This window comes from Bicyclus anynana, chromosome 8 (genome assembly GCF_947172395.1).
Source record: "Bicyclus anynana chromosome 8, ilBicAnyn1.1, whole genome shotgun sequence".
Classification (NCBI taxonomy): domain Eukaryota; kingdom Metazoa; phylum Arthropoda; class Insecta; order Lepidoptera; family Nymphalidae; genus Bicyclus; species Bicyclus anynana.
In genome coordinates this window covers 16,805,148-16,819,379 of record NC_069090.1, presented here as the reverse complement: position 1 = coordinate 16,819,379, position 14,232 = coordinate 16,805,148, and the positions used below count along the sequence as shown (strand labels likewise).

At 37.9% G+C, this 14,232-nt stretch overlaps 1 protein-coding gene across 2 annotated transcripts in view; it reads left to right on the top strand.

Annotated features, from left to right (window-relative positions):
* Positions 1–13,250, top strand: part of LOC112045889 (uncharacterized) — a 72,893-nt gene extending 59,643 nt beyond the window's left edge. For both annotated transcript variants that reach the window (XM_024082272.2, XM_052883190.1), the window contains one exon: positions 10,534–13,250. In XM_024082272.2, coding sequence (XP_023938040.2) covers positions 10,537–12,177 — 1,641 coding nt within the window. In that variant the 5' untranslated portion in view covers positions 10,534–10,536 and the 3' untranslated portion in view covers positions 12,178–13,250. The remainder of the gene's footprint in view (positions 1–10,533) is intronic.
* The last annotated feature ends 982 nt before the right edge of the window (positions 13,251–14,232 follow it).

Here is a 14,232-nt window from a genome sequence, read left to right as displayed (position 1 = left end):
GTTGAAATGTAATTTATTCGTATGTACATGATATTTAGTAGTTCTTATACAGTAAACAGTGTGGTTCTATTTTAGAATTTAAACTATCGTGAGTGTTATTCATATTAATTGATTATGAAACACGGCTAAAACTCACGTGATATCAGTTTGGATCGTGCCGCGATGCAAGAACCAGCTCATGACTAAGGGCCCCGTATGGGTTCTAAACTAGTCGGGCATACTCCGACGTAATATCACGTGAGTTTTAGCCGTGTTTCATAATCAATTAGTGTGGTTCTACGCTAAGATTTTTTTGTTTATAATACGTAGGTATTATGTTAGTAGGTAGGTATGTTTTATTTCGAGCGCGTGTCCAAATATTTGCGTAACATTGCATTATTATGCAAATCGACAGACTAAGTAGGTTGCAGTTTTGGCAAGTTTTTTGGTTTGTTCGTCAGCAGTGTTTATATTTTTCAACTGACTTCCAAATGAGGTTAACAATAACATGTGGGTATTTTTTTGTTGATATCATTCCATTACGTCCACCAAAATTTAACTGATGCATTGTTTCGTACGTAATTTTTGACTGCATAAAATTATTATATTGATTTTCTTGTTATTCCAGCGCGCGCCTGCGACTCCGTTTACGTGATTTCTAGGATTTTTCCGGGATACAAAGTAGCCTATGTTCTGCTTTATTTTCCAATATATTTCTATACCAAATTTCATCCAAATCGGTTTAATGGTTTAGCCGTGAAAAGGTGGCAGACAGATTTACCATCGCATTTATAATATTAGTACAGATAGTATAGATGATGCCAAGACGTAATTTTTTTGTATGAATTGAGATGAATTAATCACCGGAACTGATGTTCCACTTCCTATAATGATTGCTATGGGTATAATGCTAACAATGAAAATGTAGAGAGTATTTTGTTTATTTCTTTGATAACCACAACTTTACTTAGTTGTAGAAAATAACTTTGTTGAATATTGCTACAAACTTGCGAAATTAAAAAAAAAGAATATTTAACAGTCCATTTTTTTTAATACTTTGAATTTTAATTACTTCTTATTATATTACGGCTTACATTAAGTATTTATGTGATACTAGCTGACGCCGCTTGGTATCACCTGCGTGGTTTTAGTTCCCGTATGAATATGGGGATAATATATAGCCTATGGCCTTCCTCAATAAATGGGCTATCTAACACTGAAATAATTTTCCAAATCGGACCGGTAGTTTCTGAAATTAGCTCGTTCAATCAAACAAACAAACTCTTCAGCTTTATAATATTAAAAGAAGATATACTATGAAGCCGTTATGAAGAGCCCAGAATAACATAAAACAAAATACATATAGGTACTACATGATCAAAACACAATACAACGCGTTATATAACTAAAGACTTCAATGAAATAGCTACATAACTTGAGGTTTTCGAGTAAAATGTAATAAATCTTTTATGTGCACTAACAAACTGCCTTCCTGCCGTTTACAGCTCCTTGTCGGAAACTTGTTCGGCTGCGGTGCATCAACGCAACAAAACGACCGAGAGCCATGCCTTAGCATGGAATTTGTACGTAATCGAATACGTTTTTGACGTCATCGACAAAGCAAAGTGGAGCTTATGTACCTTGTCTTTGAGTTGTATATTATGTGATCAGATCTTAATTTTACAGCTTCATGCTGGCGGTTGAAGATGGCTTTATGTTTTATGGGAGTTTTAGTAACAAAAGACGAAGATTGTAGAACGGATGGTATTCGATCAGGAGTGTATATTCGAAACTTTAGGAAATAATTTGTTTTGTTCAAAATTGTCAACTTGTTCGTCTTTTACTATATGGAACAACTCATTACCATACTCCGCTGATGGATGTCCATAGCTAGACTGTTGTAAGGACTTTCAAACACGTATTAAGCCGGAATGCAACTAACTGAAAAAAAATTGTTTGAATAAATTACGAGTAGCTTAACAGCATTGTAGTTATTTCAGAATACCACTTTTAGCCGTCGTCGGTCCTGATTACAAGAATCAAATCCCAAGTCCTTGAATCCTTGGGCCAGCGTGATGGTTCTAAGTTTCGTATCCTCTTTCCTAAAAGAATAAGAAGGAAATCCTGGCTGTTAAAACATGCTGATCATGATGATTACTCTGCCAAATGTAAAAGAAATAAATGTAAGACTAAAATATCAATCTAAAAATTTATTATTCAAGTTGTCTTAAATGGATGGTAGCATTTATAAGACAGAGAGAGATATTTTTATTTGTCCAAATTCGATTTCATAAACGATACTTCGAACGAGAGCGTGTTACTCTCGCTAAGGTGAACTGAATCTGCGGTGAACGTCTTTTTGCTCCTGTCTCCAGTCGGACGTGTTTTCTGCTAAACGCAGCTCGGGAACACAGGATAGCTGTTTTAAGCTTCTCGGAAATCAACACACCGACAAGCAGCGCTGTCGTTACAGCAACAGGCGAAATGTTTAACATTTGGCATCTACTAAAAAGGCTGACTTTGTTTAAGTAAATCTGTATTAATAATATTTTGCTTTAATTGTTATTTCGTTAAGTGAAACTTTTGGAAATTTAAGGCTAGATCAGTTGGATCAAATGCAAGTTTTACGTGATGAAAGTTAGTTCAAGTTTGTTCAGCATTTTCGGAGATTTTCGCGACAGTTGCATCATTTAATTCACATTTGAAAAACACATAAAAGTATTGTCTTTTGTTACATGACAAGTTAACCCTTAACTACTTGTACATATGTTTTCTGTACCTTAACTGCGATTTCACATGACGTTATGTGACGCAATCTAAGATGGAAAATTGATTATTTGGTAAAGATTAAGATTGTCATACCGCCTAGATACCGTCAGAGGCCTACCTCTGACCGTCTAGGCTCAGTTATCTGTAGGTACGGGGCATCGTACCTGAACGCTAAAACGCCTCGTACGTCTTTGTCGGCAGGGTAGTATCTACTAGCCACTGACCATGCCTGCCACCAGACCGGACCTGAGCCAAAAAAAATGACCCAAACTACGAGTAGAAAATGACCATTGACCAACTGCGCCAGGTTGCCAAAAATTGACAATGACATCGTACCATTTACGGTGTATAGGTTAAAGATAATTTGACTTTGGTTTTAAATTAACATAATCTTTTAGTGGGCATAGTCTAATGAATGGACAGCAAATAATGAATTTCTATAGTGGTAGATAAACAAATATCGGCATACGCATTAGCGTGCAAAAGTGAAAACTGCTCGAATCATCCACGCGTCGGTGTAATGTTTCGTAATATGAAAATGCGTACATCTACTTTGACAATAAGTAGTAGTACTTGGGCCCAGGAACAACATATTTATTAATGACCATACTGCTTTAAGTTAGTTGTTGAGGAGTCGGACGTAACTATGAACGTAGCGAACCATGGTGGTTTTTCCTTCCAAGTCATCTTACAGACATCGGCGGATCCGATAACAAATATACTTACTTATCAACTTGGTTTTAACGTCATTCTTCTATTTCATATATTATATTCATATTCTCTTCTGTGATAATCAGTTGAAATTTTTTTATTAAAATTCCTCCAGTAGTCTTTATTGGTCCTTTTGATTTTGTGACTCCTTATGTTTAATTATACTCGATTTCTTCCAAGATCTAACAAATGTGCTTATCCTACTAATATAATAAACGCGAAGGTTTGAATGGATGTTTGTTACTCTTTGACGCTGCAACTACTGAACTGATTTGATTGAAATTTGGAATGGAAATAGATTTTACTCCCGGAAAACTTTTTATCCCGAAAAAATCCATGGTTCCCGAGGGATTTGTAAAAAACTAAATTCTACGCGGAGGAAGTCGCGTCCGCTAGTATCAGATAAATCGTTCATCGGTTTAACAAATATTTAGTCAGAATCAATCGCCTTTATAAATCGACTTTGAAATTTTTTATTTTATTTATTCATTATAAAACATTATTAATCCTTAATTAAGTAATTACAAAAATATAATAATAAAGTAGATACACATATTCAAATTCAATAGGGATGATGACAGTTTTTTAAATTGTATATAAATTAAGAGTATGCTAATAGTAAAGCAATTTTGTAAAAGGAACAGGGTATCTGCGATCATTACTTTCGGAGCTACAGGGATTTAAAGGGTCAGATCCGCGGCGCTCCCTGAAAAACGCCCTATACAAAATGGCACGAACTAATGACGTCGTAGGCAATGTAATGATCGTCAGATTTGTATGTTGCTACAAACAAAATTACTAATATCTTTGTTATTTGTGCGTTTATGTTTATAGTTCATATACTAAAAAATGACACATTTAATGTAAGAAAACTAAAACTGTATGAATTTTCATCTTATTACAATAAAAGATTTTTAATAGATTTTGAAATTTTATAATCTCATTTATTTTGCAAATATCCAGACAATCTTTGCTTTTTATATATAAATTAGTTAACATTGACCTTATTTACTCGAATGTATCATAAAAAACAATATATTCAAACCTAGTCATCATCCCCATTGCTAGGTTAGTGGGTTCGTGAAGAACTCTTTATAAAAAAAGAAAAGTGGTATAACTACATAAAGCACGTGTTGCATGCAAACCGTATGCGGTTGCGTGCATGTGCATGTGCATTGTGCATGGCGTGTCGTGCACATGGCGCATGACAAGTGCGCGGTGCATTGACCCCGCGCCCGTCGTATCCCACCGGATGAGGCATTTCCATAATATAATATTATGACTACATAGCGAATTAATCATTATTTTTATTGGTGTGTTGCTAAGCATGGGTTCTGAATATAAAAACATAACTTACTAGCTGACGCTCACGGTTTCACTCGCGTGGTTCCTGTTCCCGTAGGAATAAGGGGATAATATATAGCCTATAGCGTTCCTCGATAAATGGGCTATCTAACACTGAAAGAAATTTTCGGACCAGTAGTTCCTAGATTAGCACGTTCAATCAAACAAACAAACAAACAAACAAACAAACAAACTCTTCAGCTTTATAATATTAGTAACTTATAGAGTACCTAATTGTTACCACCCTATTATAGTGGCTAGTTACCACCCTACCGGCAAAGACGTACCGCCAAGCGATTTAGCGTTCCGGTATGATGCCGTGTAGAAACCAAAGGTGGTGTGGATTTTCATCCTAATCCTAACAAGTTAGCCCGCTACTATCTTAGACTGCATCATCACATACCATCAGGTGAGATTGTAGTCAAGGGCTAACTTGTAAAGAGTAAAATAAAAAAAATAACCTAATTATTATCAATATCGTTAGTGATAAAATGCACAACATACGTGCCTTCTCTCCCATAATATACCGAGCCTGACTATAGGGGAGGAAGGGATGTTCATATTATGGTGGATGAAAATTTTACTTACGTACTACTTACTGGCGTATTACTACTACTTATTCCTTACATACGAGAGATTTATGTAAGTACATAACAACTTAAAATGTATGGACCGAAAGTACTATGAGCACCTAGTGTTTTTGGTGCGGGGTCACTATTCCAGTACCTTGGGACTCCAACGTCCATCGGCTCTTCAGGAAATACCTATGCCACTTCAACTTTGCGACTCGTTGAGCTATGTCGGTAACTATGGCTCTTCTGAGGATTTCATTTATGATTCGATCACGCAGAGATATGAGCGTAGCCATAGGGATATTCAATATTCAATTATGCATCCTATAAGGGAGTAGCACTGACTCTGTATGGGCCGTTAAAATGCCGCTGATTATTATCTATTATCGATCCTTATTACTAAATTGGATGTTGACAGTATTTACAATGATGATGAATTTACATCTGTGTGCTAATCGCTTTAATACGGAATATCCTTCCCTGAATGATGTCATTAATCATCGTCTGTGTCAGTGACGTGTGACGTCAGCAGTCAGCACAGATTCACGATCATCACGACGAGCGTGATCATCGTTTTGATTGCTGTAAGCGATGTACCTACTGTTTACCGGTATGCTCAAGGTTTCGGCACTTTTTGTACGTGGCTAAGTAAAAACGGATTTAATCTGAGGGATTATACCTAAACTCTCGGCTAAGAATCTGTACATTGTCTGATTGAAATTCGTTTATAACCACTTTTGGGTTCAAGTTTGATTATTTTTTGTGCCTATATATGTTTGGAAGACAAGTAGGTACCAGGTTCTGCAGAGAAAAACCAACAACGTTTTTGTTTTTAGTATTTCCAATATTCCCGTTTCACTCAAATTAGTCGGAAAGATTTTGTTAGGAATGAGCTACTCATCATCATCATCATCATTATCAGCCGATGGACGTCCACCGCTGGACATAGGCCTCTTGCATGGACTTCCAAACACAACGGTCTCGAGCCGCCAGCATCCAGCGGCTCCCTGCAACCCGAGGAGCTACTCATTCCTAACAAAATCACAACTCAATCACGACAATAGACTAGATCTAGAAGGGGGGAGGGGAGGGGTTGATCTCTTGGTGTCGAGCTTACCGTAGAACTGGCATCATTTTCAAGTACATAAATCGTATGAACTTATACATATAATTACTAAAGACGAATATGTAAATAATTTATTCGTAAATAAGTAATTTATGTGAACTTTATGCAGACAAAACCAGATATAGCAGGATCCATATTATAACGCAGAATCATATACTGGTAACTAACTCACTTAACTTTCATAGACAGATGATAGAACTTCTCAGATACAACCAAACCAATATCGGAATGTGCTGCCGCGCAACCCAATCGCTATTCCAAACAACCAGCAACAAATCACCGAAAATTAATAACCAGCACGCCAATTTAACCACTATTCCTAAAACCATTTAACGTAAATTGGCATGCGCTGTTTAGTATATAATTTTGATCACAGCGTAGGTGCCGACCGTGACCGTTCCATATGAGCTATTCGACAAAAGGCCACCTTACTATTAATAACTGGCAATCACACGTCTATTATTTTTTACAAGGAAGATGCGCATTTTGCATTATTTTCCCATAAATAGCTATTTCAGTTCAAAGCTAATTTAATAATTCATACACCAGACTGGTATTTTTGATAAAATTTTTATTACTCGTAGACGATTTGAACGAAATAAATGAATTTTAGTGGATCACTTCTTGAATTTATGTTACCTCAGACATCGCGACAATTTTTTTCCCTTTTTCTTATTCTGTGACTCGAAATTCTCTCAAGTGAGTCGCTCGTCTGTTGGTTTGTTTTTCTAAAGCGTTAATAAGTAAGCAATAAGTAGCAACACATAAGTAAGTACGTAGAAAAGATACGTACGTACGATACTCCTCAAGTACGTACGTACGTACGTAAGATACTACTCAAGCCTATTGACTAATCAAGAAATGAAAAATTAAACGATCTGTATGATAGCTAAACTGTGTTTTCACCGCCCTCTGCACTTCGGCCCACTTACGAAAGGACCGATTATGTTCTACGGCGTAAAAAATAACGATCAAACAACAATAAATTACCATAGTTGGGTAATCAAGCAGTATGCTCTATTTTTTGTTTCGTCAATGAAATCAATATTTATAAAGCAATTTAAAATAATAAAAGCTAATCGATTTTTAGGCAACTATTCTAGAATATTTAAAGCATAATTAATCTCTATTTGATCGATTCATATAAATAAATTCAAGATTAATGCTCTAATAGACAAAATAAATGTACATTGGTTGCAGGTTTTAGGTTTGATTCTCAGTTTGGGTCAATCGAAGATTTTATATTTTTAATTGATCTGAAAGTAGGCATTGATATAGCTGGTAGAGTGGCTAGGTGTTTCTACCGCCAAGCGATGTTTTTTACCGTTAGCGCTGCAGGCACGTGAACTTATTGGATGGTGAGTGGCTAGCATGAAATCGCAGCCAAGGTTAGTCCTTGTCATTGATTACAAAAAATAATCATGCTGATAATAAAATCAATACACTTTAACAAATTAAATGATTAAATCACAATAATTATGACTAAAAGTCAATTCCTATAGATTTACATTCACAGTTGGTCGAATTTCGACCACAAACGTTACACGTAGATTATTATTACCTACATTGTAGTTCTTAGTAATTTGGTAATAAAGGTACACGCAATGATATTAAATACTGTTAAATAGATGTGTTACTAGCGCATGAAAAATGAGGCGTTCAAAAGAGGAAATCTATAGTAAACTGAATGTTAGTTGTGCTCAATAATAATCGTTATTTAAACACATAATACTTAAATATCGTGTACAATTTCGTGTTGTGTGTTCAGGAAGTGGAAAAACTATATATGTATACATAAATATATAACGGAATTAAGACAAAATGTGTGTGCTCAGTGTTGTAGCCTATTATTCACTATAGATCACTTTTGCGGGGAATTCGTAGGGATGTAACCAATCTATAGTATAAAATTATCATTGGTTACACGTAGATTATTACCCATATTGTAGTTCTTAGTAATTTGGTAATAACCGCATTTCGAGGAAAGTATTCCGCGATTCGTGACTAACAGTGATTCACTTGTGTGTGTTTTTGTGTATGTGTGTATCTGCGGAGAACAAGTTATTTCGATCACGTAATTAGTATTGGTTGCCAGTTTACTAATACCGAGTACAAAGTTATAGTTAAGTTTACTTGTTACATGTTTTATTATTTGAAGCGGTGTGATCGACTCTCGTTTCGTTTCGAAAGTTATGTTCATTATTATCAGCCTATTTTAACGACCAAATCCTTGTAGGAGAGGGTATATGGAGTTATGTTGGCTGGTGGGAGGTTTCGGCCGTGACTAGTTACCACCCTACCGGCAAAAACGTACCGCCAAGCGATTTAGCGTTCCGGTACGATGTCGTGTAGAAACCGAAAGGGGTGTGGATTTTCATCCTACTCCTAACAAGTTAGCCCGCTTACTTGCATCATGACTTACCATCGGGTGAGATTGTAGTCGAAGGCTATGTAACGTGCGACATCTGCTGGAGACGGGTTAAAGCTAACTTGTAGAGAAAAAAAAAAACCACCTGCTCTAATGCGGGTTGTGGGTAGAGTGATTTTGACTCTATAACAAACACCATCACATGTTAATGATTATGACCGAGGCCCACGGCATAAAGTAATCTCCGAGGCACTAGAGTGTCTTCCACTATCAATCCCCCCTCAAGAATTTTGAATGAAAATTTATTGGAAAAGTTAAGAATTTCATTGCTTGACATTTCTAGAATTTCGTTTCAGCTAGTTAGATATCTATTGCCTCAATAGTGGCAGGAAACGTAAAGAACCCTTTTGTCTGAGAATTAATCGTAATAATCTCATGGTACACACTACACACCATGATTTATGACGTCACGGATAGTCGAAATATCCACAAAGTTTCAATATACACACTTCTTACTAGCTTAGAGAAGTGTGACTCTTCTTATTCTAAAAGGTCCGTGCTCAGATGGGGTGCTGTTATGGATTTCATATTTATCGATTTGTCAATAAATTGTAGAAGTGAATACACATTTTAATAAAATTTGTTTCCATAACTAAAAAACGCACAGCAAAATCTAAGGATCTGTTTACAGCTTTTTACCACCTCTCTAGCCCATTTGGTACTAATAAAACTTATCGGTTTTACTCAGCCTGAGTTATGCTTGAGTAAATTTAAGATCTTTGTTTGGGATTTCAAAATTCCTCCGTGTGTTGCTCTACTTCTCTGTCTAAAGCTTCATAGTTAACAGAGAAAATAAAACGCTTTATATATTCTATGGTTAAAAGACTAAGACATCAAATATTAAAGAACTTGTCACGAGTGACATGAGGAACACACCAATTTTACGAAGCAATGATGTGAAATTATAAAACAAAGATTTAAATTCTTACGTCTTATTTTAACTAGGCTTAAGAATTGAATTGTTTCTAAACATTAAAAATCTCTTATACTTCTATACTGTTTTGTCTATAAAAGAAATGAGTACCTACCAGTATAACATTTTTGAGATTTTTTATGTTCATCACCTCTCGGACAGCATGAAAATAAACTCTAATTGATATGAAAGGAACTGATTTGCGGCAGTGGCTTTGTTTTCGTACGGCAGTCAGAGCTTTCCCTGCCAAAATGTGAGTTACAGTACTTACCTATGTTCTGGTAGAGTAGAGTCAGAGTCACTAGAATTTAGTTATAGATCTTAATAAAGTTTATGGGATTGTTGGGTATCTCTGGATATATTGGACCGATTTCGAAAATTCTTTCACCACTAGAAAGCCACGTTTTTTGTGAGTAATAGGTTCGGTTCGTTCACGTGAGCTTGTAGTAGATAAAGCTAAGAATCTTAAATTGAGAGGGAAGGAAATGTCTCTCTGAGGGCATACTGAGGATGTCGTCGTCTTGACTTACTGTCTTCCCCGTGACCAGATAAAGAATCGAGCACTTGCGTGCAACCTTTACTTAGTTTTAAAGCTATTAAATTACCCCTAATTTGAAGCCTTTGAATTCTTATTGAAAGAAGTTTTTTACAGTATATTGTATGCTAACAGTATGTATGTTTGTTGTTCCAGGCCATGCGGGGGTGGTGCGCGCGTTGGAGCGGCTCGGGGCGCGCGCGGCTGCGCTGGCTGGCCGCTCTCGTGTGCTGGGGGGGGCTGGTGGCGCTCGCGCTGCCCCGCCTGCAGCAGGCCCCCCCGCGCACTCGCCCCGCGCCCCCCGCCCGCCTGCTGCTCCAGTCCGAAGCCGCCTCGACTCCCGCTCCGCTCCCCTCCACACAGAACCCCGCAAAACCCGCCACAGACACAAGAGTCCTCACCGAAGACGAGCTTCGAGCTGACGCGGAACGCCGACTCCCTTCTCTCCCCCTCGCGTACTGGCACAAGCATAAAAACGACAAGAACAAGTTCTACAAGAAGAAAGATTGCGCCCCGTTCCCGTCTATTTACGACCTCGAATTCCATAATACGTACTGGCAGACTTTGCGTGCGAAAACTGACGTCTTTCACTTCTATGGAGCATACCTTGACGCGAGGAATTCCTCTCGCATTGGACCAGCGGTCAGAGTACTGGGAGTGCATGATCGCATCAAACCCACCATCACGACTCATTGCCAGCTGTGGTTTGAAGAACGCGAAGCGCCTGTCGTTGTACGAAATCTCGAATACAAATACGTTTGGAACAGCAAATGGGGTAACTACCGAGATGGTGTTCTCCAACCTTACTTGCTAGCTTGCGTCCTGCCAGCAGAAGTGCGCCACTTGGTTCCCGCTTCGGTGTCCATCGTCTCCGACCCTTGCGACAGAGCTACGAATAACTTAAGGGTACATTACGACCGACCTAAACCACCAGCGGTTCAAAAAGAGTTCGCCGTCTGTGTAAAAGGCCTCGACTTTCTCCACGAGGATCTGTCGGTGCGACTTGTAGAATGGATCGAAATCATTCGTCTTCTGGGAGCTGACAAGATCTTCTTCTACGAACTCCAAATACATCCGAATATTACGAAGGTTTTGAATTACTACAACGATCTCGGTGTAACTGAACTGACGCCCATTACTTTACCGGGCGGACAGCCGAACCTACCAGGTCTGCAGCACATGTATCTCAAGAAAAAAACGACTCACAAGCGACAAATGGAATTGATTCCTTACAACGACTGTTTATACCGACATATGTATCAGTACAAGTGGTTAGCGCTGCTAGACATCGACGAGGTTATAGTTCCGTTGGAAGACAACGACTGGAGTTCCTTAATGAAGCGAATACTGCCTCTGTCCACGCCAGCAGCAGGGAAGCCACCCCGCTCGTCTTACCACGCCTCGAATCTGTACTACCTCGATTCATTGCAACATGAGCACGCTTGGGAAGAAGGGATACCTCGGTATCTTCACATGTTGCAGCACGTCTATCGCACGCGGAATTTCACGAAGCCAGGACAATACGTCAAGGCTTTCCACGAGACGGAACGCGTACTGGCCCTTCACAACCACTTCCCACTCGCTTGTCTGGGCGGAGCGTGTTCGTCGTACGCGATAGAGACGCAACACGCGCGACTGCAACACTATCGCGCCGACTGCGTCACGGCGCTGAGTAAAACATGCGCGGAGCTCCGCCAGCAGCCCGTGCGCGACACAGCGCTGTGGCGCTGGCGAACTCCTCTGATACAAGCGGCCGATGCAGCGCTGACAGCGCTAGGTTTTCTACCTCCACACCGGTGACCAAAATCTTGCGCGTCCTCTGCATATACGCTTAGTTCTTTAAATCTTTTAAATGCTAGCATTAAACGTATTTCTGTAGATTCCTCGAGGTTTTATTTTAATGGTCTAGGTAATAAGTCGTGGACATGGTTTTATAGAGATTGTAGTTGCCATCGGCCCACTGCTGTCGTATAGTCGTCAGCTACTCAATCTCTCGGCGACATCAGTCGCTAGTGCGATTATATTACAGTTGCCCAGAGGTTGAGTATCCGAATTGTCGATAGTACGAAATAGACCTTAATTAGTAGCAGAGGTTATAGATAAATTTGTCGAAAAAAATGGTTGCTCAAAATGATTTCCTATGATGAGTCAGTAAGGGGTATTTTTAAGTTATAATTCGCTTTTGTATAGTTGAATATAGATGACTGATGATAGTGTCTTAGATGGAACATGCTGGCTTGGACTAGCTTACAATATCGGCTAAAGGTGATCGCGTATTTATATTTCACGATGTTATCCAGTTGTTTTTTTTTTTTAATAACGTACATAATTATGCCTATTACGGGCATTTTTTGTTTTTATGTATGTACAACGATTTTTAGAAGAATTATTGACCGATTTAAAAAATATTTACTGTATTGAGAGACGTGAGAGTTTTCTATTTAAAGGTTTAAAGATTCATGTACTATGGTTGATTGCCAATTTAAATGTTTACAAAAATACGATGTTTTTACAAATACGACGAGTCCTGTTGGTATAAGTAATGAGTATCGCACTCCTAAACCTCATTCGTGATAATTGTATGCATTTTGCATGTCGTAAGATTATGGTCAAGCGCGAACCCTGTGTATTACTGATACCTAGTAGTAAAAAAATGTGACATATTATCATGTCGAGAGACACGAATTACGCACGCCGGTGTAATATCCTAGTTATATTAGTTAAAGTGTTTGTATGTATACACGAATAATTATAATGAAACTATTATCGATAAATCGAAATTTATAATAGAAAAGACTATTTGCATTTTATACATATACTTTTTATGTACATAACGAGTGTTGTTTGAACAAATAAAATTGTAAATAATTTTAGGTTGTGAGTTTTTTTTATATTTATAACCATTTATTAATTATAGTCGAGCTTTGCACGAAATTGAAAATAAAAATAATTGTCGGCAACAGAACTAAGCGTGGTCACAACTAACTAAGCTAACAGACCATCGATCTCCTATCAAAAATTAGATACACAGTCAGCGACAATAAAAACGTCCCTATTCAATGAGTGCCAAACACAACTTCTTGGCACTCAATTCAAGTAGTCGCATTTGCAAATTCAACCTTAAACTTAATCATTAAGGTTGAATTTGCTTTAAATTTGGAATTTTATTGAATATTGGACTATATTTAAAGGTATAATTTTCTTTACCAAAAATTTAAAACTGTCCAAGCAAAATTGGCCAGTTTAAAAGTAATATTTTTTACATGATTGTATGACCTTTTATAATAAGAGGTCAATGGTGGTGACGCTTAGTTCTGTCTTAAAAGGATGAAACAAGAAATTAATTCAGATAGAAATCGAGTAGGTATTGCATAGGTACAAAAATGGCCAAGGTAGAGCCGTGCTCGCACTCACTGTCGCCAATATCATTACCCTTCCTTTTGGCTTCGCCGTAGTCGGGTAAAAAGGAAAGATTTATATTTTTGTACATAACAAATACATTCAAAACCTACTGGGTCGATTTGAAAAATTCTCTTGCCCATTAAAGCTAAATTATGTGAGCATAGGCCCGTATTATTCCCGTATTGTCACGAGAATGGGAACTAGTTACATATAGTTTCACTAAGCTTGTTGCTGAATAATCGGCCACTGAATACAAATAAAGCAGATAGGAAACTTAGAGTTAAAACTAGAACACTTCATCTTCATCATCAATTATATCAGCCGATGGACGTCCACTGCAGGACATAGGCCTTTTGTAAAGACTTCCAAACATCACGACACTGAGCCACCTGTATCCAGCGAATCCCTGCGACTCGCTTGATTTCGTCAGTTCACCTGGTGGGGGGTAAAATC